This window comes from Cervus canadensis, chromosome 5, assembly GCF_019320065.1.
Source record: "Cervus canadensis isolate Bull #8, Minnesota chromosome 5, ASM1932006v1, whole genome shotgun sequence".
NCBI classification, from domain to species: Eukaryota; Metazoa; Chordata; class Mammalia; order Artiodactyla; family Cervidae; genus Cervus; species Cervus canadensis.
The window spans coordinates 47637994-47663425 of NC_057390.1; the positions used below are offsets into that span (position 1 = coordinate 47637994).

The 25432-nt window shown below is 44.4% G+C and overlaps 1 protein-coding gene and 1 pseudogene across 1 annotated transcript; both read left to right on the forward strand.

The window, feature by feature from the left end:
- Window positions 1-3134: 3134 nt before the first annotated feature.
- Window positions 3135-9903, forward strand: LOC122442618 (endogenous retrovirus group PABLB member 1 Env polyprotein-like). The gene is made up of 2 exons (XM_043470470.1): window positions 3135-3199; window positions 7934-9903. Exon 2 carries the CDS (start codon window positions 7935-7937, stop codon window positions 9489-9491), a length of 1557 nt encoding a protein of 518 aa, XP_043326405.1. The 5' UTR covers window positions 3135-3199; window position 7934; the 3' UTR covers window positions 9492-9903.
- Window positions 9904-15341: 5438 nt separating this feature from the next.
- LOC122442619 lies at window positions 15342-23135 on the forward strand (annotated as a pseudogene).
- Window positions 23136-25432: the final 2297 nt, after the last annotated feature.

Genomic DNA, 25432 nt, shown 5'->3' on the forward strand with positions numbered 1-25432 from the left:
GATAATCCTTGTGGATTATTATTACAGATACAGATTTCTGTGTCTGTTAGTCCCGACCTCCTAATTCATCCCAGGCCCTTCATTTTTTTTTTTTTTAAACTCTTGGTTTTAATTTGAATTCTGAGTTTGTCTTTGGGTTGTAAATTCTTTCTTTTGTTTCACTTAAAAAAAAAAAACTTTGCCTAGAAGGGACATCTTGTTTTATTTCCTTTGTCTGGCTGAGTTCCTTTAGGGTATAGTCCTTCTAGATCTATCCCTGTGATTACCAGTGGCATAATTTCCTTACTTCCGGTTTTGGTTTTTATGGCTAATAGTCCATTGTATGTTTGTAGCACATCTTGTTTAAGTTTAACCTGCTGGTGAAGATTTTGCTGTCTGTGTCCGCTGTTGTGAGTAGTGCGGCAGTGCTACTTGGAGTGCATGTGGCTTTTTGAATGATGGACTTCGCGAAATCTAGGCCCAGACGTGGGAATCTCAGATCCTAGGCTTAGCCTCTCTGGATAGTGTATTTTCAGGCATTCAGAGACTGTCTTTATACTGGGTGTTGTCAATGTGCCTTCCCACCTATTGTATAGGGGTGTTCCCTTTCCTCAGGCTCTCCTGCCTTTAGTGTTTGTGGCCTCCTGAGGATGCTCTGATGGGACTGATGGAACTTGATTTCTTGTTTTCACTTTAATTGGCATTCCTGCAGTAATTAGGGATGCTGAGCATCTTGTCTTGTGGTGGAGGTTTCGGTCTTTGTTTTTTTTTCCATAAGCGGTGTGAGGAAAAGTTACCTGTGGCAGTTGGCTTCCTGAAAGCTGGTTGGGTTTGGAAATTATTTCTGCAATTCCTGCCCCAGGACATGTCCTGAAGACAGCTGTCATTAACAGACCCCAGTGCTTGAGAAATAGAGGTGCCAGTAAGCGCCCGAGATGCAGTTGTAGTTACAGAAAGTGTCCACAAGGTGGCAGCACTTCCCCCAGGCCCCCTCTGGTTCCTTGGGCAACCGGAGCCTTAGGGCAACTTGGCTTCCTGGGCTGTGATTGGAGTGGAAAGTGCCTGAGCAACAACCTAAGGGGTTGTGTCTCACTTCCTGCCCCTAAAGCTTCACCCCTCCTCTCCGGACGCATTCCAGCCGGGGCCACAGCACCCTGCTGAGGGGCCTAGAAGGCTGCACTCTCAGGAAGGAAGCTTGAGGACCAGCACCAGAGGTCCTGGGGACTAGGTGACATTTCCAAGGTCCTGGAAGACAGAGGGTTGGGTCCCCACCCTTTGGGAGCACTAGAAACTCTGGTCTCAGTCAGGGAAACCAGACAAAAGAGGTTTAAGAAGGGTCTCAATTAAGGGTTCGTTGCTTGGCTGTCTCGACTCCATCCCAATTCAGTGATCGGACTCAAGCCTGTTCAGGCTCCAGGGGTGGAATAGCACCCAAGTCAGGAAGGTTGGAGGGAATAAACAAGGCAATGCTTTTATTTTCTTTAATTTCATGCCTATGCTATGTTGAAGTATATTAATTTTGCAGTTTTCTGTTTCTCGTGTACAGCTGCCCGATTCATTTATGACATATACATACAGCATATCTGTTCTATTTGTATTCTTTTGCCATAGAGGTTTTTGCAGAAGGTCAGCATAGTTCCCTGTGCTGATCATCAGGTCCTTATGGAGTATCTAGTATAGACACAAATTTCTGTGTATGTGTTATTCCCAACCTCCTAATTAATTCCTTTGCCTTTCCTTTTTAATTTTTTTAAATTCTTGTATTTGAATTCTTAGAGTTTAGTTCCTTTGTATCTCTTTTTAAATTTTGCCTAGAAGGGACATCATATGCTCTTGTCTTCCCCTGTCTGGCTGATTTTGCTTAGTATGTGATCCTCCAGCATCCATTTCTATGGCTACAAGTGGAATGATTTCATAATTTCAGGGCCATTTTTTCATTGCTGAATAATAGTCCGTTGTCTGTAAGTACCAGGTCTTTTTAAAGCTTTAATCTATCAGTGGACATTTTGCTGGGTCTGTGTCTTAACTCTTATAAGTAGTGCTCAAGTGAATGTTGGGGTGCATGTGATTTTTTGAATAATGGTTTTCTCAGGATATAGGCCCAGGTGTGGGAATGTCAGGTCCTAGGGTTAGCTCTCTTGAAATTTTTTTTTCTGCCGTGCAGAAGCTGTCAGTTCTAGTGGCTGTTGCTAGTGTTCCTTCTGCTGACCATTGGGGGTTTCCTTTCCTCCCTGCTCTCTCCCACATATATTGTTTTAGACTTGTGAGAATGGCCATTCTGACTGGCCATTTGACTGGTGGGATTTGATTTCTTGTTGTCTTTTTGATTAGCATTCCTCCTGCAATAATTAGGGATGCTGAGCATCTTGTTTTGTGGTGCTTAGGGTATTTTTTCTTTCATTTAAAAAATTTTTTATTTTTAGGAATGTGTGGAAAATTTACATTTTGATTGGAAACTTGCAAGTTGGGTGTGTTTGCAATTTATTTCTCTAATATTTACCCCAGGACCTTGCTGGAGGCAAGCTGTCAATGGCAGCACCCCTGCCCCCTTGTGAATTGGAGGTGCTGGTAAATGCCTTTGGTCAAGTTGTAGTTACAGAAAATGTCCACAAGTTGGCAGCACTTATTTGATGCTCACTCTGGGGCAAAGAGAGCCTTAGGGAAAGTCAGCTTCCAGCATTGTGAAACAGAGTGGAATGTGCCTGAAGGAAAATTTAAGAGCTTGTGTCTCTCTGCTTTTTCCACCATAAAGCATCACACTCGCGCGCGCGCGCACACACACACACGCTTCCACACTAATCCCAATGGGAGCCACAGCACCTTGCTCAGGGCCTAGGAGTCTGCACTCTCAGGAAGGAGGCTCGAGCTGGGAGCTCCAGCACCAGGAGAGGTGGAGGTTAGGTGACTATTGCCCCCAAGGTCTTCGAGGACTTGATCCCACTCAGGTCTCTGGTCCCAACCAGAGCATAGCAGACTGTATAGGCTTAAAAAGGGCTCAATGAACACCCTGCCAGGCTGTCACAAAAACACAGCAGTCTAGCCTGGAGAGCCAAGCCTGCAGAGGCTCCAGGATGGATCACAGCCCAAGTCAAGGAGGTCAGAGGGAATAAAGCAGGCGTTGTTTTTGTTTCTTGTTCTTTAACATTGTGCTGGTGCTGTGTTGGAGGATAGTCGATTTGCAGCGTTGTGCTTGTCCGCAGTATATAGCCGCTTGATTCAGGTATAAGATATCCATGGTGTATCTACTGCATTTTTGAACTTTTTACTGTAGAAGGTCGAGAAGAGTGCCAAGTATCAGGTCCTTGTGAATTATATATCTCAGATACACTTTTCTGTGTACATAAAGAAGGAAGTTAGGAAATAATTTTTGTGGATTATCTCTTAGAGATACAGATTTCTGTCTTTAGAGATACAGATTGCTGTCTATATATGGAAGGAAGTTAGAAAGGAAGGAAGGGGATAATCACTGTACATTATCTATTACAATACAGATTTCTTGTGTACATAGACACGGACATTCTAATTCATTCCTGGGCCGTCACTTAGTTTCTCTGGAGTCCTTTGTTTGACTTTGAATTCTCAGTCTCTTTTTGGGTTGTAAGCTTGGCGCCTTGAATGTCTACATTTATTTTGCCTGGGAGTTACCTCATATACCAGGTCTTCCTCTGCCTGACAGACTTCCCTTAGTATGATCCTTCAAGGACCATCCCTGTGGCTACTACTGTCATAATTACCTAATTTCAGTGATGGTTTTTTATGAGTGAGAAATAGCCTACTGTATATATGTACCACACCTTGTTTCAGCTTTAATCCCTTGTTGGAGATTTTGCTGGTAGTGTGTCTCAGCTATCAGAAGCAGTGCTGAAGCTTTGTTGGGGTGTCTGTGCCTTTTGATCAATGGTTTCCTCAGGATATAGCCCAAGGTGTGGGAATGTCAGATCCTAGTTTTAATCTCTCTGAGAGTATGTTTTCAGACATTCAGAAACTGTCCCAGAGACAGTTGAGGGGGATTCTTTTTCCTCCAGGCTCTCTCTTGCATTTATCAGTTGTAGTTGGCGATGATGACCCCTGTGACTGGTGGGATTTGATTTCCCATTGTCGTTTTGAATGGCACTCCTCCAGCAATTAGGGAGCCTTAGTATCTTGTCCTGTTGTGGAAGTTTGATTTTGTTTGTTTGTTTGTTTTTTTTTTTTCTTTTTTCTCCCTAAAAGGTTGTCAGGAGAATTTGCCTTTGACAATTGGGCTGAAAGTTGGCTGTGTTTGGAATTTATTTCTCCATTACCTGCCCCAGGATATTTCCTGAGGCGGGTAATGTTGATTTCTGTTATTAACAGAAATCCAGCCCTCATGATTTGAGTTGCCAGTGAACACCGGAGAGAATGTTGTAGTTACAGAAAATGTCCACAAGGCAGCAGCATTATTCAGCCTACCTTTGGTTCCTGCGGTAACCAAAACCTTAGGGAAAGTTTTCTTCTTGGGCAGTGAAATAAGGAGGAATGTGCCTGAGCTAACCCGAAAGGGCTTGAATCTCAGTTATCTTTCTCCCTAAAGCATCACACAAACAGCCTTCCGGGACCACAGCACGCTGCTGAGGTGCTTAGGTGCTAGTGCTAGGAGGCTGCACTCTCAGGAACGAGGCTTAAGCTGGGATCCCCAGCACCAGGAGAGGTCGAGGCTCGCTGAACCTTGCCTTCAAACCCCTTGCGGCCTTGATACCACACGGGACTCTGGTCCCAGCCAGAACATAGGTGACAGTAGACCTTTAAAAGGGTTGACCATGGGCGCCCTGCCAGGCTGTGTCAACCACCCCCTGTTCACCAGTGGGACAGAAGCCTGTCCAGGCTCCAGGGGACGTGATAGAATCCCAAGTCGGGGAGATAAGAGCGTAGGCACTGCTTTCCTCTCCTCTCCTTTTCTTACCATCTTGTCCATGCTGCAGTGTAGCGCGCTCTAGCTGCAATTTGTGGTTTTTGTCAGCATACAGCCTCCTGACTCTGGCATACGTATTTATGGGATGGGATAGCTCTATTTTTTTTTTTTTTTTGCCATATAAGAATGAGAAGAATCCTGAACATCAGGTCCTTCTGAATTATCTATCTCAGTTATACTTTTCTGTGTATGCATAGAACAAACTTAGGAGATAATTATTGTGGATTATCTCTTAGAGTTACAGATTTCTGCATATCTATGCAAGGAAGGTAGGCTGGAAGGAGAGAAAAGAATATTCCTTGTGGATTACAGAGTCACATTTCTTGTCTATGAGGATAAGGACTTCCTAATTCATTTAAGACCCTTCACATATTCTTTTTTTCCTGGAACCCTTTATTGTCTTTGAATTCTCTGAGTCTCTTTTCGGATTGTAAGTTTTTTGCCTTGTATGTCTATTTTTCTTCTGCTGGGAAGGTATATCCTATACCATAGTCTTCCTCTGCCTGCCTGACTTCCCTGTGCCTATGATCCTTCAGGGTCCATCTGTGGCCAACAGTGTCTCTATTCCTTAATTTCAGTAACTGTTTTTAATGAGTGAGAAATAGTCTACTGTATATATGTACCACATCTTGTTCCAGCTTTAACCCCTTGTTGGAGATTTTTCTGGTTGTGTGTCTTTGGTATTGGAAGTGTAACCTGGAAGGGTTCATTTTAAATTTACACTGGCTCTGCTTCTGTGACTTTAGCCCTTTTTGTTACAGTAAGCAAACAAAATGGCCTGCCACCTGAGCCTCCCACCTGTGAAGGGCTGTAGGAAGTGAAACTAACACATTCCCCTGCCTGAGGCTTGCTATTCTAGGGGACATTTGCAAGGATTGAATAGACTTTTTTTTCTTTATTTCCTCACCTCCCTGCCATCCATAAAAGGACCTGGCAACCAGGCCCTGACAAGATGATTATTTTGGGGTGCTAGCCTGCTTTCTTCTCAGTCAGCTGGCTCCCTGATTAAAGTCTCTTCCTTGCCTCAACACCTCAGCTCTCAATGAATTCATTGGCCTGTTGTGCAGCAATCGGTAAAAATTTGGCTTAGCCTACCAGAAGCCTTGCTACTCATGGCTAGCTGGCTCTGAATAGGGAATATTTGGGCAAGACCCTAGAAGCTGCTGGGACAATTTGTTGTCTGAGGTTCTTTCCTTCAAGATTCTCTGAATCAGCGCCAGCTGCCCCCAGGGCTTGGAAGTTGAGACAAGGAACGGATAAACTTCTAGAGTCAGACTCAGTTTGTAAGATAAGTCTATCCAATTCGATAGCTTGTTCAGCCAGTTCGTTTGTTGATTCTGGAGGGTAAGTCACTCCGGGGTGCATAACAAGAACATTTTCCACCTAAATCTGGGCTTTTCCTTTACAGGACAAGCCAGTTTGGTTGGGGTACCCATTTGCAGAGGGGGGTACTGTTGGACTCTATCCTGAACTGGTTCATTGGGAATGATTTCTCATGGAGCAAGCCCACCCTCAGTTCAGTCACTCAGTCATGTCCTACTCTTTGCGACCCCATGAACTGCAGCACACCAGGCTTCCCCGTCCATCACTAACTCCCAGAGCTTGCTCAAATTCACATCCATCCAGTCGGTGATGACATACAACCATCTCCTCCTCTGTCATCACGTTCTCTTCCTGCCTTCAATCTTTCCCAGCATCAGGGTATTTTCCAATGAGTCTGTTCTTCAAATCAGGTGGCCAAAGTACTGGAGCTTCAGCTTCAGCATCAGTCCTTCCAATGGACACTCAGGACTGATCTCCTTTAGGATGGACTGGTTGGATCTCCTTGCAGTCCAAGGGACTCTCAAGAGTCTCCTCCAACACCACAGTTCAAAAGCATCAATTCTTCAGCACTCAGCTCTCTTTATGGTCCAACTGTCACATCCATACACAACTACTGGAAAAACCATAGCTTTTACTAGATGGACCTTTTTTGGCAAAGTAATGTCTCTGCTTTTTAATATGCTGTCTAGGTTGGTCATAACTTTTCTTCCAAGGAGCAAGCATCTTTTAATTTTATGGCTGCGGTCAACATCTGCAGTGATTTCAGAGCCCAAGAAAATAAAGTCTCTCACTGTTTCCATTATTTTCCCATCTATTTGCAATGAAGTGATGGGACCAGATGCCATGATCTTAGTTTTTTGAATGTTGAGTTTTAAGCCAGGTTTTTCACTCCTCTGTTTCACCCTTATCAAGAAGCTGTTTAGTTCCTCTTCACTTTCTGCCTCAAGGGTGGTGTCATCTGCATATTTGAGGTTAGAGGTATTTCTCCTGGCAGTCTTGATTCCAGCTTGTGCTTCATCCAGCCCAGCATTTTGCATGATGTACTCTGTACAGACGTTAAATAATCAGGGTGACAATAAGTTTCTCTCAGTTCCACATCTTGGCGTTAATCCTCTCGGGCTTCTACCGAATCATCTTTGGCAAATGGATGTCACTCATGTCCCCTCTTTTGGTTGTTTAAAGTACGTTCATGTATCTATTGACACCTTTTCAGGATATATTGTGGCATCCTTACAGACTGGTGAAGCCGCAAAACATTCTATCTCGCATTGTCTTTATGCTTTTTCCATTTTAGGCACGCCAAAGATTATAAAAACTGATAATGGCCCCGGCTATGTTTCCTCTGCCTTCAAAAATTTTTGTTCCTCTTTTTCTATCACCCTAAAAACAGGCATTCCTTATAATCCACAAGGTCAAGCCATTGTGGAATGTGCCAATCAAACTTTGAAATTACAGCTTCAAAAAATACAGAGGGGGGAGCTCTACCCCCTTCTACCCAGAAATTACCTTAATCATGCTTTATACATTTTAAATTTTTTAATTTTAGATAAAGAAGGACATTCAGCCACGCAGAGATTTTGGGACCCTCAGATTTCCAGCAGAAGGCCGATGGTCTTGTGGAAGGACCAGCTAGATAATAACTGGCATGGCCCAGATCCCATGTTAATTTGGGGGAGGGGTCATGTACGTGTTTTTCCACAGGATGCCGAAGCACCGCGCTGGCTCCCGGAAAGGCTGGTACGCCAGACGGAGGAGATCCCTAAACCAGCAGATGAGTCGTCTGACTCTTCAGCAGAGGAATCTTCTCCCGACAAATCAGCAGATGCATGAGTTTATTCTTCAAGCAAGGAGGATGGCTGCAGAGACGGCTCAACCTCGACAAGCCCTAGCTTACATTGTGCTCACTTTGGCTTGTGCGATAATCAATCAAGCCTTCCCTCAGGCTGAAGCCAATGCTTTTGTTTCCTGGGCTCATTCTTATGCTGACTTCTACAATGAAACAGCCTGTTGGGTCTGCACAAGCATGCCATTATCGGTTACCGAAGGATTGCCTTGGTGGGTGCTTCCTTTTCCAAAAAATGAAACTTCGGCTTTATGTGATTTTTTAAAAAAATATCAGAAGAAACATCGAAGCTTAATTACAGTTAATTTTGATATAGATACTCGATGCTCTGATCCTTTAGACGCTTCTTCTTTTTATTTTGATGTAACACAAAGTTATCAGGAAATTGTTAATGCATACTCATATTACGAAAATAGATCCGTTTCTTCTCCTAATGATTTTAATCGATTTGAGGGTGACTACTACCAAATTTGGGATGAATATTTCTGGATGACCCCTGAAAAAGGACAGCTACTGACCCCTGCCGACATTTGCTGGGAGCAAAAGACTCATGTACCAACATTTGGAGGCCGGGAATTTCCAAGATATCACATGAAACATATGGGACTATTGCCTACCCAAAAATGTAAGACTGTAATGGATGTAACGTTTATTGCCAACAAGTCTGTTAAATGGCCAGGGACAGATTGGGAAAATGGCCCTGGTATAAGATGGGTAGCCCCAAATAACACTCGATGGATTTGTGGATACAATCTTTGGCCCTGGCTCCCTGTAGGATGGGTGGGGAGATGTACCCTAGGGTTTGTGTTTGCCCCTGGAAGAATTCATAAGCAAAAAATTAGTCATCCTGTTAATTTACCTTATGTTAAAGCCCGATGGTCACGCTCTGTTTTTCATTGGTATGATTATTTAGCCTCAATTTTTGTGCCCTCTTTAGGAGCCACTGATATTCTGCTCAGAGTAGAGGCTTTGAACAATTTTACAAAACAAGCTTTGACAGATACTAGAAGAGCTTTAGAGGCTCTTAATGAAGAACAAAAACAGATGAGAAAAGCCGTTCTACAAAATCGTATGGCTCTGGATATTCTAACAGCCTCTCAAGGGGGGACATGTGCCTTAATAAAAATGGAGTGCTGTGTATATATTCCTGATTATTCCTCAAATGTTTCTGATGCTTTAGAAGATATGAAACAACAAGTAGCCGCTATGGATTTTTCTGACTCCAGCATTTGGAGTCAGATATCCGCCTGGTTTCATGGTGGTTGGTGGAAATCTATAATTTTTATTATTATATGCATATTATTATTGCTGTGTTTTGGCCCTTGCATTTGTCAGTGCCTATCTGAAATGATAAATAAAAGATTGTTGATGTTTTCCCGTTTGCAAATGCAGCCATTTCCCTTGAGGGAGATATAAAGGCCATTAGTCAAAAGAAAAGGGGGAGATGCAGGGAGCCGGCCTGACTGCTCAGGCTCCTTCTTGGCCCTGAGAGAGATCAAGAGGTCCCTCTCTGTCCCGCCACCCCTGATTTATTAAAGTGCAGGTTGGCCTTCCTTACCTCCCTCAAGGAAACTGCTGTAGCGACCTTTTACCCATTTTCCTGATTGTCAGGCTCCTGTTTATGGTTTATGTCTAGGTAACCTGTAACTGATTGTAATCATACTAAGACGCTAGTCCCTTGCTCTGCTAGTCTTAAAGAGTTAAGATAAAATTCCTGAGCGAAGACTAATGCCTGCGATTCTGCATGTATACATGTCCTTGATCTAAATTTAGTGAGTCCTGTTAGCATATATATGTATGTTACCCCTCAATAAAGTTGTCAGTTGTCAGTTTCAGTCAAGAGCTGACTCCGTCTCTCTCAACCCCATCTTTCCGAGTCTTTATTTTCTTAGGTATTTCGGCGATTGCGTCCGTGACCGGTTCGTTTGCTGGCAGGCTCCGGCAGAAGAAGACTCTTGAGAGTCCCTTGGACTGCAAGGAGATCCAACAAGTCCATCCTAAAGGAGATCAGTCCTGAGTGTCCATTGGAAGGACTGATGCTGAAGCTGAAACTCCAATACTTTGGTCACCTCATGTGAGGAGTTGACTCATTGGAAAAGACTCTGATGCTGGGAGGGATTGGGGGCAGGACGAGAAGTTGACGACAGAGGATGAGATGGCTGGATGGCATCACTGACTCAATGGTCATGAGTTTGAGTAAGCTCCGGGAGTTGGTGATGGACAGGGAGGCCTGGCATGCTGCAATTCATAGGTTTGCAAAGGGTCAGACACGACCGAGTGACTGAACTGAACTGAGATATGAGGAAATGCAAGGATCGAGATCATAAAATCTATTCCTAAAAACATCCATCTATAAGACCTGTCCCACCAAATTCCCTGGAGCACAGAGTGACTCACTCCATGCTGAACTTTCTCCTGGGTTGTTGAAGGTCAATAGCTATAGCAGCATGGTGTTTAATCTCCTTAGAGGAAGATGGCAATTGCCTTTGTTGTTCACTTGTTGGCAATGCTCTTGGTAAGTGCCAATTTGTAGTTGACACAGTTTACCTTGATTCATGGAACTGACATTCCAGGTTCCTATGCAATATTGTTCTTTACAGAATCATACTTTACTTCTACCACCAGACACATGGAACATCACCAAATGGCCAATACCGAAATCAAATTGTTTATATTCTTTGTAGTCAAAGATGGAGAAGCCGTACACAGTTGGGAAAAACAAGACCTGGAGCTGACTGTGACTCAGATCATCAGCTTCTCATAGCAAAATTCAGGCTTAAACTAAAGAGTGGGGAAGACCACTAGACCAGCCAGGTATGACTTAAATCAAATCCCCTATGACTATGTGGTAGAGGTTCAAGGGATTAGATCTAATTAACAGCGTGCCTAAAGAACTATGAATGGAGGTCCATAATATTGTACCTTCAATATTATGGAGGCAGCAAACAAAACCATCCCAAAGAAAAAGAAAAGCAAGAAGGCAAAGTAGTTATCTGAGGAGGACTTACAGATAGCTAAAGATGGAAGAGAAGAGAAAAGCAAGGGAGAAAGAGAAAGATGTATCCAACTAAACACAGATTTCTAAAGACCAGCACGGAGAGACAAGAAGGCCTTCTTCAATGAACAGTGTATAAAACTAGAAGAAAGCAACAGAAGAGGAAAGACCAGAGATCTCTTCAGGAAAATTGGAGCTATCAAGGGAACATTTTGCCCAAAGATGGGCACAATAAAGGACATAAATGGTGGAGACGTAGTAGTCACAGAAGAGATCAAGAATAAATGGAAGGAATACACAGAAGAACTGTATAAAAAAGATTCAAGTGAACCACATGGTGTGTTAAGCCACAAAGAGCCAGACATTCTGGAGTGTGAAGTCATGTGGGCCTTAGGAAGCACTGCTGCTAATAAAGCTAGTGGATGTGATGAAATTCCAGTAGAACTGTTCAAAACCCTAGAGAATGGTGCTATCAAGGTATTGCATTCAATATGTCAGCAAATCTGGAAGACCCAGCAATGGCCACAGGACTGGAAAAGGTCAATCCTCAGTCCAGTTGCCAAGAAGGATAGTACTAAAGAATGTGCTAACCATCTGACAATTGCACTCATCTCCCATGCTAGTATGGTCATGCTTAAAATCTTGCAAGCTAGGCTTCAGCATTATGCAAACCAAGAACTTCCAGATGTCCAAGCTGGATTTAGAGAAGGAAGAGGGACCAGAGATCAAATTGCCAATATTCAATGGATTATAGAGAAAGCTAGGGAATTCCAGAAAATTACCTCTGTTTCATTGACACATCAAAGCCTTTGACTATGTGGACCATAAGAAACTATGGAAAGCTCTTAAAGAGATGGGAATACCAGACCATCTTACACGTCTCTTGAGAAATCTGTATGCCGGTCAAGAAGCAACAGTTAGAACTCTGTCTGGAACAACTGACTGGTTCAAGATTGAGAAAGGAGTACAACAGGGCTGTCTGTTGTTCAGTCTATATGCTGAGCACATCATGAGAAATGCTGGGCTGGATGAGTTACAAGCTGAAATCAAGATAGGTGGGAGAAATGTCAACAACTTCAGATATGTGGATGACACCACTCTAATGGCAGAAACTGAAGAGGGACTAAAGAGCCTCTTGATGAGGGTGAAGGAGGAGAGTGAAAGAGCCAGCCTGAAACTAATTATTAAAAAACTAAGATCATGGTAAAAACAAGACCCAGTTGTGAATGTGCCTAGTGGTGGATGAAAGTAAAGTCCTATGCTGTAATGATGAATATTGCAAAGGAACCTGAAATGTTAGGTCCCTGAATCAAGGTAAACTGGAAGTGGTAAATAGGAGATGGCAAGAATGAACACTGACATTTTAGGAATCAGTGAACTAAAATGGACTGGAATGGGCAAAATTAATTCAGAAGACCATTATATCTAGTACTGTGGGCAAGAATCCCTTAGAAGAAATGGAATAGCCCTCATATTCAACAAGAGTCAAAATGCAGTACATGGTGCAATCTTAAACATGACAGAATGATCTCTGTTCGCTTCCAAGGCAAACCATTCAATATCACAGTAATCCAAGTCTATGCCCCAACCACTAATGCCAAAGAAGCTGAAGTTGGACAGCTCTATGATGACCTATAAGACCTTCTAGAACTAATACAAAAAAAAAAAAAATGATGCTCTTTTCATCATAGGGGACTAGAATGCAAAAGTAGGAAATCAAAATACCTGGAGTAACAGGCAAATTTGGCCCTGGAGTACAAAATGAAGCAGGGCAAAGGCTAACAGAGTTTTGCCAAGAGAACACACTGGTTATAGCAAACGCCCTCTTCCAACAACACAAGAGACGACTCTACACATGGACATCACCAGATGGTCAATACCGAAATCAGATTGATTATATTCTTTGCAGCTGAAGACGGAGAAGCTCTATACAGTCAGCAAAAACAAGACCGGGAGCTGACTGTGGCTCAGATCATGAATTCCTTATTGCCAAATTCAGACTTAAATTGAAGAAAGTAGGGAAAACCACTAGACCATTCAGGTATGACCTAAATCAAATCCCTTATGATTATACAGTGGAAGTGAGAAATAGATTCAAGGGATTAGATCTGATAGACAGAATACCTGAAGAACTATGTATGGAGGTTTGTGACATTGTACAAGAGGCAGGGATCAAGGCCATCCCCAAGAAAAAGAAATGCAAAAAGGCAAAATGGTTGTCTGAGGAGGCAAAGGAGAAAAGGAAAGATATACCTATCTGAATGCAGAGTTCCAAAGAATAGCAAGGAGAGATAAGAAAGCCTTCCTCAGTGATCAATGCAAAGAAATAGAGGAAAACAATAGAATGGGAAAGACTAGATCTATCTTCAAGAAAATTAGAGATAGTAAGGGAACATTTCATCCAAAGATGGGCACAATAAAGGACAGAAATGGTATGGACCTAACAGAAGCAGAAGATATTAAGAAGAGGTGGCAAGAATACACAGAAGAACAAAAGAACAAAAAAGATCCTAATGACCCAAATAACCATGATGGTGTGATCACTCACCTAGAGCCAGAGATCCTGGAATTTGAAGTCAAGTGGTCCTTAGGAAGCACCACTGTGAACAAAGCTAGTGGAGGTAATGGAATTTCAGCTGAGCTATTTCAAGTCCTAAAGATGATGCTATTAAAATGCTGCACTCAATATGTCAGCAAATTTGGAAAACTCAGCAGTGGTCACAGGACTGGAAAATGTCAGTTTTCATTCCAATCTCAAATAAGGGCAATACCAAAGAATGTTCAAACTATCAACAGAATTGCACTTATCTCACATGCTAGCCAAGTATTGGTCAAAATTCTCCAAGCAATACTTCAACAGTGCATGAACTGAGAACTTCCAGATATTTTGGATTTAGAAAAGGCAGAGGAACTAGAAATCAAATTGCCAACATCCTTTGGGGCGTAGAAAAAGCAAGAGAGTTCCAGAAAAACATCTACTTCTGCTTTATTGACTATGCCAAAGCCTTTGACTGTGTGGATCACAATAAACTGTGGAAAATTCTTAAAGAGATGGGAATACCAGACCACCTTACCTGCTTCCAGAGAAATCTGTATACAGATTAAGAAGTAACAGTTAGAACCGGACATGGAACAACAGACTGGTTTTTGCAAATTGGTTGTTCCATATAATTCCAAATTGGGAAAGGATTATGTCCAGGCTGTATGTTTTCACCCTGTTTATTTAACTTCTACACAGAGTACATCATGCAAAATGTGTGCTGGATGAAGCACAAACTGGAATCAAGATTGCCAGGAGAAATATCAATAACCTCAGATATGCAGATGACACCACTCTTATGGCAGAAAGCAAAGAGGAACTGCAGAGCCTCTTATTGAAAGTGAAAGAAGAGAGTGAAAAAGCTGGCTTAAAACTCAGCATTCAAAAGACTAAGATCATGGCACCTGGTCCCATCACTTCATGGCAGATAGATGGGGAAACAATGGAAACAGTGTCAGACTTTATTTTTAGGGACTCCAAAATCACTGCAGATTTTGTCTGCAGCCATGAAATTAAAAGATGCTTGCTCCTTGGAAGAAAAGTTATGACCAACCTAGACAGCATATTAAAAAGCAGAGACATTACTTTGCCAAAAAAGGTCCATCTAGTAAAAGCTATGGTTTTTCCAGTAGTCATGTATGGATGTGAGAGTTGGACCATAAAGAGAGCTGAGCACTGAAGAATTGATGCTTTTGAACTGTGGTGTTGGAGGAGACTCTTGAGAGTCCCTTGGACTGCAAGGAGATGGAACCAGTCCATTCTAAAGGAAATCAGTCCTTAATACTCATTGAAAGGACTGATGTTGAAGCTGAAGCTCCAGTACTTGGCCACCTGATTTGAAGAACGGACTCATTGGAAAAGACCCTCATGCTGAGAAAGATTGAAGGCAGGAGAAGGGGATGAGAGTGGATAAGATGGTTGGATGGGGGGGTACTCTTTTGCCCCCTTCTGATGCCTATGTCAGAAGCTTTGTCTATCTCCTTTATACTTTAATAAAACTTTATTACACAAAAGCTCTGAGCCATCCAGCCTCGTCTCTGGCCCCGGATTGAATTCATCTCCTCTGGAGGCCAAGAATCCCGCGTCTCATCGTTCAGCAACAACATTTCATCTTGGGGGCTCATCCAGGATCCTTCAGGACAAGATGGGCCTGATAATCTATGTGAGCCTACTTCTGCTGACTCCAGAAATCCTGAGTCTGCCATTTGATCCTCAAGACAATGCCTTCCTGTCCTGGGCTCACTCCTATGCTGCATTCCACAATCGGTCTAACTGCTGGGTCTGCGGAGCACTCCCCACTTCATCGGTGGAAGGCTTCCCGTGGTGGACATCTCCACTTCAAGGAAAAGACTTTCTCCAAGTCTGCGAATACCTTCGACAACAATCACATGTGATGTCTCTTCTTCCTCTAATGACATCTAACAACCCTAGAATGGACTGGTGTAATACTTTGTACCTTAACTATGGACATAATGTGACTTCATTTTGATTTTAACTTGGTTTAATGACTATTTTGCCTTACATCTGTAACTGTATAATGGGGTTTTCTAACCATCTAAAAGCTTTTAATTTACAAATAGTTGTCCGAGCTCCTATGAGTGCCACAGCCTCCTCTAACTATTACTTGGAGCCCCTGGATCAGACATCCTCACTATGAGGATTAGGAGAATATGTTGCCTCACCAATTTAGGGACAACGCCCCTTGTCAGCTCGGAAGCAGTTATGGAATGAGAACGACGTCCCTTTTCCCTAGGCAACATAATTCTCCTAAAAGAAAAGGGGGGAATGAGAGTCATTTCCTAGGCAGGTTGATAAGAAGTCTAGGGGTCTCCAAGGAGAGAGAGGTCTGGGATATTCAAGGAGGAAGAAGGAACAAACTTTTTTACTTTTTTTCCTCTACATTCCTTAGGATTATATAACAATAATGTATCCTGCCTGAGGACAGTCTTTGGATTAAACCCTCTGGCTAATTCTGTTATCTTAAAACATAAATTATGGGAGTAGGTCTGGTCTTTACAAGGATGTATCCTGCCTGAGGACAATCTTTGGGTTAAACCTTCCGGCCAACTCTGTTATCTTAAAAAGTAAATTATGGGAGTAGGTCTGGTGAGGTCTTTACAACCTCCAGACATTCTTTGGATTCATTGGAGAGTATATAACTCCATTGCTAACACTAGCAAAGGGGGTACTCTTTTGCCCCCTTCTGATGCCTATGTCAGAAGCTTTCTCTATCTCCTTTATACTTTAATAAAACTTTATTACACATACACACACACACACACAAAAGATGGTTGGATGGCATCACTTACTTGATGGACATGAGTTTGAGCAGCCTCCGGGAGTTGGTGATGGACAGGGAGGCCTGGTGTGCTGCAGTCCATGGGGTCGCAAAGATTCAGACATGACCGAGTGACTGAACTGAACTGAACTGATTTGATCTATGCTGAAGAATAGCCTATGTGAACTTTAAAAAAAAGTGAAATCTATTGTTTTTGGATGAAATGCTCTATAGATATCAAGTAGGTCCAACCGGTTCAATATACCATTTTCTTGTTTTCTGCTGGATGATCTGTTCATTGTTGTGAGCAGGGTGTTAAATTTCCCCACTATTATTCTGTTACTGTAGATTTCCTCATTAATAAATATTAGCATTTGGCTTGTGTTGAGGAGCTCCTATGTTGGATGCAAACAGATTTATAATTTTTACATCTTCTTCTTGGTTTGATCCATTGATCATTAAGCATTGTCCTTTGTTTCTTGTAACGGAGTTTAGTTTGAAGTCTATTTTATCTGATATGAGTATTGCTACTCCCACTTTCTTTTGATTTACTTTTGCATGGAATTACGTTATCCAGCTCCTCACATTCAATCTGTATGCATCCCTAGGTCTGAGATGGGTTTCTTACAGACAGTATATATAGGGATTTTTTTTTTTTTAATCCATTCAGTCAATCTATGTCATTTGGTTTGACTATTTAGCCCATTTACACTTGAGGCCTTAGGGAGATTTCTGGCCTATTAATGATCTGTGGGATCAGGAGCTCTCTAGTGGTCCAAAGTCCTGGAGTTGAGTCTCCTCCCTCAGGGGTTAAGGCCTGACTTCTTACCTTAGCATCAAGATTTCATAGGCCACACAGCACAGAAGACAAAATCCCTAGACTAATGGTGAAGTTACTCTCAACAGCCATGATTATCCCAAAAGATTCACACACTTATACAGAGGAGGAAAGAGTGTAAAAGGAGAAAAAGAAAAAAAGAGTCAAAAGAGAAGAGAACAATCAAAACAGTAATCAAACCCCTAAATGAATATAGATACTACAATTATTTAAATAGATTCTCAAAGACACGAAATCAAAAGATAAAATAAAACAAAAATCAAAAGCACAGAAAAAATTAAACTCTCAAAAATACAAAGTGAAAAATAAGACATCTAAACCAAAAAACAAAAACATGGAATTTACTTTAAAATAAGGTTTTTTAAAAGAGGAAAAATTAGGTTATTAAAAAATACAAATTAGGTCCTTGGCTAAGAGGAGACTTTGCCTTGGGCCCGCCGGTGTAATAAACTGCACTCCACTATCTGCATTGTCCTTCTGAGTGAGTTTGTTTCCCGGAAAGCGTGGCTATAACATTTGGTGCATTGGCCGGGAAACTCCTCACTTTGAGGAGACAGGTCTCATTTGAGGCCACCCGAGGCTTTGTAGCTTGAATCTCCTAGAGGGGGGAAGGCGCCTCACCCCTCTGGAAGGATTCTGCTTCTCAACGCCCGGACCTTTCACATCAGCAGGTAGCGGATGGCAGCAGGGGAACTGAGCGCTCAGGTGAGGAGGAACCCACCCGGCAGGGTGGAAGAGGGGGCCTGATCACCCCCTTGGGAGGGACTAGAAGGAGCGGGGACCCACAGGAGCCTGGAATAGGCAGGCGGCGATTTCTTGGTGCACAGGTCGATGAGCGTGCTAGGGTTTAGGAAGGAAATTTGTGAAGGACCTTTAGGAGGTGTGTCCACGCCGTCTCAGGGAAAATTATTACCAAGCGATCGCCAGGAGATTTTTAGGATAGGAAACTAGTCCTTGTATGCTCGTATTCTGCCCTCCCCCAGGAGGTGTCCTGTCTGCTGTGAAATTCTTGACTCCCTCGAAACTGTTAGGCTAGAAGGAGGGGGATACAGAAGTGAGTATGAATTGGCTTTTCCGGAGATGGCCTGGGACATGGGATATTTAACCCATCTGTGTTTTCATCTGCACCTGATCAAGCCCACCAAGGCAGAATGGACTTTAAGGGAGAAATAGTCTTGGACCATGTGATGTTCTGGTTCAGCTATGCTGACTGGCAGGTGAAGACATGCCGATTCCCCCTTCTCCCTCTGGGGTCTGGCAGGTAAGGCTCTTCTCACCCCAATTAGGAAGGAGGCAGAATGGCAATTTAAGTGTCACTGAGTGGAAATATCAGAAGTACATAGGGTACTGAGAACTTCGTAGACAGAACGAAAAGGAAAAGTAAAAGAAGGTCCGAGAAGGTAAGCAAGATGGGGGAAAGTGAATCTAAGGCAACTGTATTGGAGTGCATGATTAAAAATTTAAAGAAGGGATTAGGAGGAGACTATGGGGTGAAGATGAAGCCTAACTGCCTCCACATACTCTGTGAGGTCGAATGGCCCCCTATGGGAGCAGGATGGCCACCAGAGAACACCGTGAACTTAAAAATAGTGGAAGCAATCTATACAGTAGTCACAGGAGAGCCAGGACACCTGGATCAATATCCATCTATTGACTCATGGCTAGGGTTAGCTTGAGACCCTCCTACTTGGACAAGGTTCTATATCCAGAAGGAAAAGGGAAAAATATTAATGGCACAAAAATTGACTGATGATAAAAAAGGAAATTCTACAGGATTTGGATGGGGATGACCTGACCCCTCCCCCATGCTGGATAATGACACGCCTGCCTCCCAGTGCTTCACCAGGACCGGAGGCCGCCTTAATGCCCGATCCAGGGCCAGGTGAAGTTTCTGCAACAGTCACTGCTCCTCCGCCAGCTTTCCCAGAGTTCGTAGAGCCGCCGTTTGGTCAGGCTCCGATCCCGGTGACAGAAGCCTCTGGCCAACACTTTCAGAATCCGGCTCCAACCGAACCGCCCAAGCTATACCCGCCTCTCCCAGTGAGTACTGACAAGAGGGGGAGGGAGACGTTGGAATTAAGCAGAGACTGCACTCTGCCAGAGAGCTGGAGGGAATAAAAGAGAACAGACAAGAGACTTACAGTGCTAGCTGCTGCTCTGGAAAAGTCTATCTCGGGCCCTCCGGAAAACCTCATCTGCCCCAGGGACAGGACAGTCCTTCAGCTGGTCCCAAGGGAGGCCCTGGGCCCGTTACAGCCAAACCAGTGTGCCCGGCGCCGAGCTTTTGGCCACTGGAAAAATGATTGCCCTAAGGCAAGGAAGAGGAAGCTCCCGCAGTTGTGGGGCTTGCTGACCTGGAAATTAACTAGGGCTGCCAGGGCTCAGAGATATCAGGTCCCTGAGAGCCCATGGTAACCGTAAAAGTGGGGGACCAAAACATTGACTTCATGTGGATACAGGAGCAGAACTGTCGGTAGTAACAAAACCTGTGGCACCTCTGTCCACAAAGACTACCGCTGTAACTGGGGTATCGGGAGAAGAGATGATTAAATCGTTTTGCCAGCCCAGAAAATGTCAGATGGGGGGGGCACCAAGTGATTCATAAGTCCCTCTACATTCCTGAGTGCCCAGTACCCCTGTTGGGAAGAGACTTGCTCTCCAAACTAGGAGCACAAGTGACTTTCTCCCCTGAGGAGAGGCCCACCTTCTGGACAGACTCTATGACTTATTTGCCCTCTCTCTCAATACCAACGCAAGATGAGTGGAGGTTGCATGAGCCTCTGAAGGCAGAACCGGGTGGGCCAGAAGAGCATGAGAGAGCTAACTCAATTATTCCCTGAGGTCTGGGTGGAAGACAACCCCCCCTCCCCCCAGGCTGGCTAAACATCACGCCCCAGTGATAATAGAACTCAAACCAGGCACCATCCCGGTTAGAGGGCGCCGGTACCCGCTATGGATGGAGCCTGAATCGGCATATTGCCCCACATCAATAGATTGAAACAAGCAGGCATTCTAGTAGAGTGCCAGTCGGCTTGGAATATGCCAATCCTGCCAGTCAAAAGGGAAGGAGGACAGGACTATAGGCCTGTACAAGATCTCAGGCTAGTCAACCAGGCTACTGTGACTTTACATCCCACTGTTCCAAACCCCTATACCTTACTTAGCCTCCTCCCACCGAGGACTAAGGTTTACACTTGCCTAGATCTCAAGGATGCCTTCTTCTGCATACACCTCGCCCCAGCGTCACAGCCCATCTTTGCCTTTGAATGGGAAGATCCAGTGGAGAGCACCAAACAACAGCTCATCTGAACTCCCCCACAAGGGTTTAAAAACTTCCCAGCCATCTTTGGGGAAGCCTTGGCTTCTGATCTGGACTCATTCCATCCGGAAGAGTATGGATGTCAGCTCCTACAATAGGGGGATGACCTGCTGCTGGCTGCCTGAGACCAAGGAAAAATGCTGGAAAGGGACAAATGCACTGCTCCAGCTGTTGATGGAAGCAGGTTACCGGGTGTTGAAAAAGAAGGCACAATCTACAAAGAGGAGGTAAGGTATCTGGGGTTTGTTTTAAAGAAGGACTCAAGGTTCCAGACCCTAATTGGGTCCTATATACTGATGGCACTCGCCTGATAAAACAGGGACAACAGCTCTCGGGTATTCCAAAGTGGAAGGGGCCATCAAAACTGAAAAGAGAGGGTGGGAATTGCCAAGTGGCAAATTATTGGTACCGGAGGAGCTGGCACACACTCTGGTAAGCCAAACACACCAAGCGACCCACCTAGGCTATGCTGCCTGCTCACAGGTTAATGCTGCCTCTTGGGTATTCAGACAAAAACCTCCGGGTATTCAACTGAAAGGCACACTGCCTCTTGAACACCGGGGAGTGGACTTCACTGAAATGAAACCTCACTGACACTACCGTTACCTGCTGGTCATGGTATGTGCATTCTTGAGATGGGTAAAAGCTTTTCCTACCTCGACTGAAAGAGAATCAGAAGTATCCCAGTGCCTGATTAGGAAAATGGTTCCTAGATTTAGATTTCCTACCAGCATTAGATCAGGCAATGGCCTGGCTTTTGTAGCTGATTTAGTATAACAAGTAAGCAAAACTTTAAACTGCACACTGCATATAGGCCCAGAGTTCTGAGATGGTGGAATGAACCAACCGGACACTTAAAGAGACTCTCCAAGTGGATCAGAGAGACTGACTGCTCCTGAGTGGACTTGCTCCCAATGGCTCTGCTCAGACTCAGGATGACCCCACAGTCCCAAGGCTATTCTCCACACGAAATTTTGTATGGGAGGCCTCCTCCCATAAGAAAACAGGTGTCAACAAATTTGCCTCAGATAAGGGGGGATAGGATTTCACAGCAGATAGAACTGGGTAAGGTAATAAATCGGGTAACTAAGTTTGTACAAGAAAGGGTGCCGTTCCCCCTTGGGGAACAGATTCATGAGTTTACACTTGGTGACCAAGTATGGGTCAAAGATTGGAAACATGATTTGCTAGCCCTTTGGTGAAAGGGCCCTTATGTTATTCTAACTACCCCTACTTCAGTTAAAGTTGCAGGTATTGTCCCTTGATCCATCACACCAGAGCAAAGAAGGCATACCACGCTGACCCGGAGGACGCCGAGTAGACCACCCAGAAGGACCCCACCGACCCACGGGAAACCAAGATCATTCTGAGGAGAAAGAAGAAAACTAGGTCCCAGACGAGCCCTCTACAGGATAGAGCTGGGTAAACGACTCCTGCTGCTCGGCCTCACCAATGCAATTCTGAACTTGGGTATGTGGGGCTATGCCCCTGTCAGTAATAGACAGACTCCCCTGGTGGGTATCGTCACTCCGTTATGGAGACTTTGACAACAGAAAGGAACCTTCCTCTCTCTCACCAACCATAACCTTTCTTTGCCCTCTGGTGTTAGAAGAAGCCATCAATGGGTCAGGGACATAGGGTTACATTTAACATGAACACCAGCCTTACGGAGATAACAAAGGCTTATACCTCATATATGAGAATTAAAGAGGAAAAGGGCTCCCTTACAAAAGGGGGACAGGCCTCCCTGTGCCTTGAGCAATACTACCAGGTCTGAGATGAATATTTCTGGATGACTCCTGAGAAAGGACAGTTGATTGCCCCTGCTACTATTTGCTAGGAACAAAAAGAACAGAAAGTTGGATTTGGAGACCATCCCCTAGACCCAAAAGAATTGTTATTTGTCCCCTGAACAAAGTAAACAAATCTTGGAAGTTACCTATCACCCCAATCAGTCTGCTCAGTGGCCCGGTTCCGACTGGAAATATAATCCTGGAATCCGCTGGGTAGCCCCCAATGGGACCCAGTGGCTCTGTGGGCTTAACTTATGGCCATGGTTACCAGTTGGCTGGGTGCGGCGTTGCACATTAGGATTTGCTTTTGCCCATGGCAGAATTAAGCCTAGCCTACAGCAGCCTCCAGTAAACCTGCCTTATCTGCATGCAAGATGGACACGATCTGTGTTCCAATGGTATGACTATCTTGCTGCCTTGTTTATACCCTCTGTAGGGACAACGGATATCATGGTTAAAGTAGAGGCTTTAACTAATTGCAGTAAACAGGCCCTCTTAGACAGTACTAAAGCCATTCAAGCTTTGAACGAAGAACAGATTCAGATGAAGAAGGCAGTAATTCAAAATAGGATGGCATTAGACATACTCACAGCAGCCCAAGGAGGGACTTTGGCGAATGGTGTGTACATCCCTGACCTGTCTGAAGATGTATCTGCTGCCTTGGAGGATATGCAAAATCAAGTGAAAGCCATGTCTAATGAACTGTTGTTATAGTAATCTTGATCATACTGCTTTGTGGGCCCTGCTTCCTACAATGCCTTGTGAATTTTGTAACCCAGAGGTTGATAGCATTCTCTCATGTGGGTGGCAGGAGGGCTAAGGTACAATATATCTCAATAAATGATGCTCGTTATGGAAACTAAGAGCATCAAGAGGGGGGAATGAAGAAGGAATTCATAGGGCCTGGACTCCATCTCAGGCCTGTCTGTGCTGATCGTGCGCGGCCACCTCTCCAGTGGACTCTGAACTCTGTGCTTAGCGCCTGTGGGAATGACAATGGAAGGATAAGACCCCCCTCTGGGCAGGGGAATCTTGAAGATCACATCCAGGTTACTCATTGCCTAAGAGAAAACACACTAATCACCCCTGCCTCCGGACAGTATATATCAGAATGTAAGCACAGGCTTATCGGTTATTAACTATTTGGAATGTAACTGCAGGCTTATTGATTATTGACTGTTTGAACACATAACACGTGAATGATGGGGTTATTGTAGTTGTATTTACCCTTCCTTTGTTTATGTAAGTCTCAAGGGAATTGGGGTAGTGGGTTTGGACACGTACACATGGGGTATAAAAGATTTTCACAAATGCTGGTCGGGGTCCTTGGCTAAGAGGAGACTCTGCCTTGGGCCCGCCGGTGTAATAAACTGCACTCCACTAAAAAAAAAAAAAATACAAATTAAAGAAGTAATAAAGAGCCACATTAGGGCAGTATGAGAAAAAAAATATAAAGGGGGGAAACAGGTAAATATGTAGAGAGTAGAAGTGAGAAGAATGTCCAAGTAATTTCTCCATTTTCCTGTTCCAGTTGACTTGCCTACTCAGAAAGTCCTCCAATATATCTGAGAAGGTCTCTAGACCTACTGTGGGCAGTGTGGGCTCTGCTCAGACTCAGGTCTTGCTCCAGTTTAGATTTTCTCTCAAATCTACAGTTGTCCCTAACATACAGTCTCAGGCTAAATCCTAGAATTTAAGTCACTGCAGCTGTAACTTCTAGGACAGTTTTCCCATCTTTCCTTTGCTCACACAGCCCCTGGCGTTCTGCTCTGGTTTGGGGCCGCCTTTGCTTTTAAGTCTCTCTCCCGTGTCTGTTCACTGCCCAGACATGAGGGGGTGAAAGCAGCAGTTTATTCAGGCTCATTTGCTCAGCTGTGCTGAGGTGTGTAGGGAGTGGTCACTGCAGCGAGGCTGTGCAGGGGTCGCCCCAGTCTGAAGAAGGTCGTGGGCTTCCCCAGGGCAGTTGGTCCCAGGTTGTGGGACCCTTTGCAGAGCCAAGCCCCTAAGGTTCCCAGGAAGATGTGGGTGGTGACACTCACAGCTTGGCAGTAGTTGTGATCTCTGGGGCTGGGTTCATAGTGTTCTTCTGCCTTCCACCTCTGGCACCATGCCTATCTCTTTGTCTCTGGGGCTGCAGACCACAAGCAGCTCACCCCCTTTCAGCATCTGCTTGGGAGGGGTCCCTTGTTCTGTGAGTGTGCGTAATCGAAGTGTAGCATTAGAGCCTTCTTGCAGGAATGATCCTTTGTTTCTCTGGCAGATTGAGAGTTTTCCTGGTTTGCCTCAGAGTATCTCTGTGGCAGTCAGCACTGGCCCCCCTCTCTGAGGTCTGACTCCTGAAGCCTGGGCTTTGGCAGCTAGCCGCCACTCACTGTGGGCCGAGGAGAGTGTCAGGGAATGTTTGATGGGAGGATTCCTACATGCTGTCTCTCATGAGTCCTTTGTCCCTCTTCAAGCGGAACAGCACGCTGCTCCCAGGGACTGAGGTCATTGTGTGAGGCAAGCGTGAGTCTCCTTTAGTAAACATTCTCCATAGGACAAAACAGCTTAATCTCCTTCCCCTTTCTTGAGATATGGTTTGTCTCCTGACCTTGTGACTAACATTACCCCTTGTTCCCTTGGTAACGGTTGCTGTACATTTGGTTTTCTGATCTCTATCATTCCCGAAAGAAGTTTCTTGTACTGCAGCCTATATATACTCATAGAAAAATCATTAAAGCACATTTGCTCCATCAGAACTTAGGTCCCCGGGTCTTTTTTGTCTCTCTCTCTCTCTCTTTCTCTCTTTCACTTTCTTATCGTCGACTCCGTACCACAAGGTTCCGGCCCATTAAAGGACCCCAACAGGAGAGCACTTGAGCCACTCCTCAACTGGGAAGTGCTCTTTGGCTGAATCTCTGTGGTGAATTTTCTCTATTTTGCCTTTGGAGCACCTGTCTTGCTGCACTGCACTCCCCTCTGAGGTTCCAAAGCACCCCCTGATCCCGCCTGTGAGGGGTTTCCCAGCGTGCAGAAACCTCCTCTCCTTCAGGACTCCCTTTCCCAGGGCACAGGTCCCCATTCTGAAATCCTTTGTAGCCCTTTTAGTATCTAT

What these genes read in the sequence shown, in the direction of transcription:
- LOC122442618 (XM_043470470.1), top strand. Translation starts at nt 7,935, where the DNA reads ATGCCGAAGCACCGCGCTGGCTCCCGGAAAGGCTGGTACGCCAGACGG.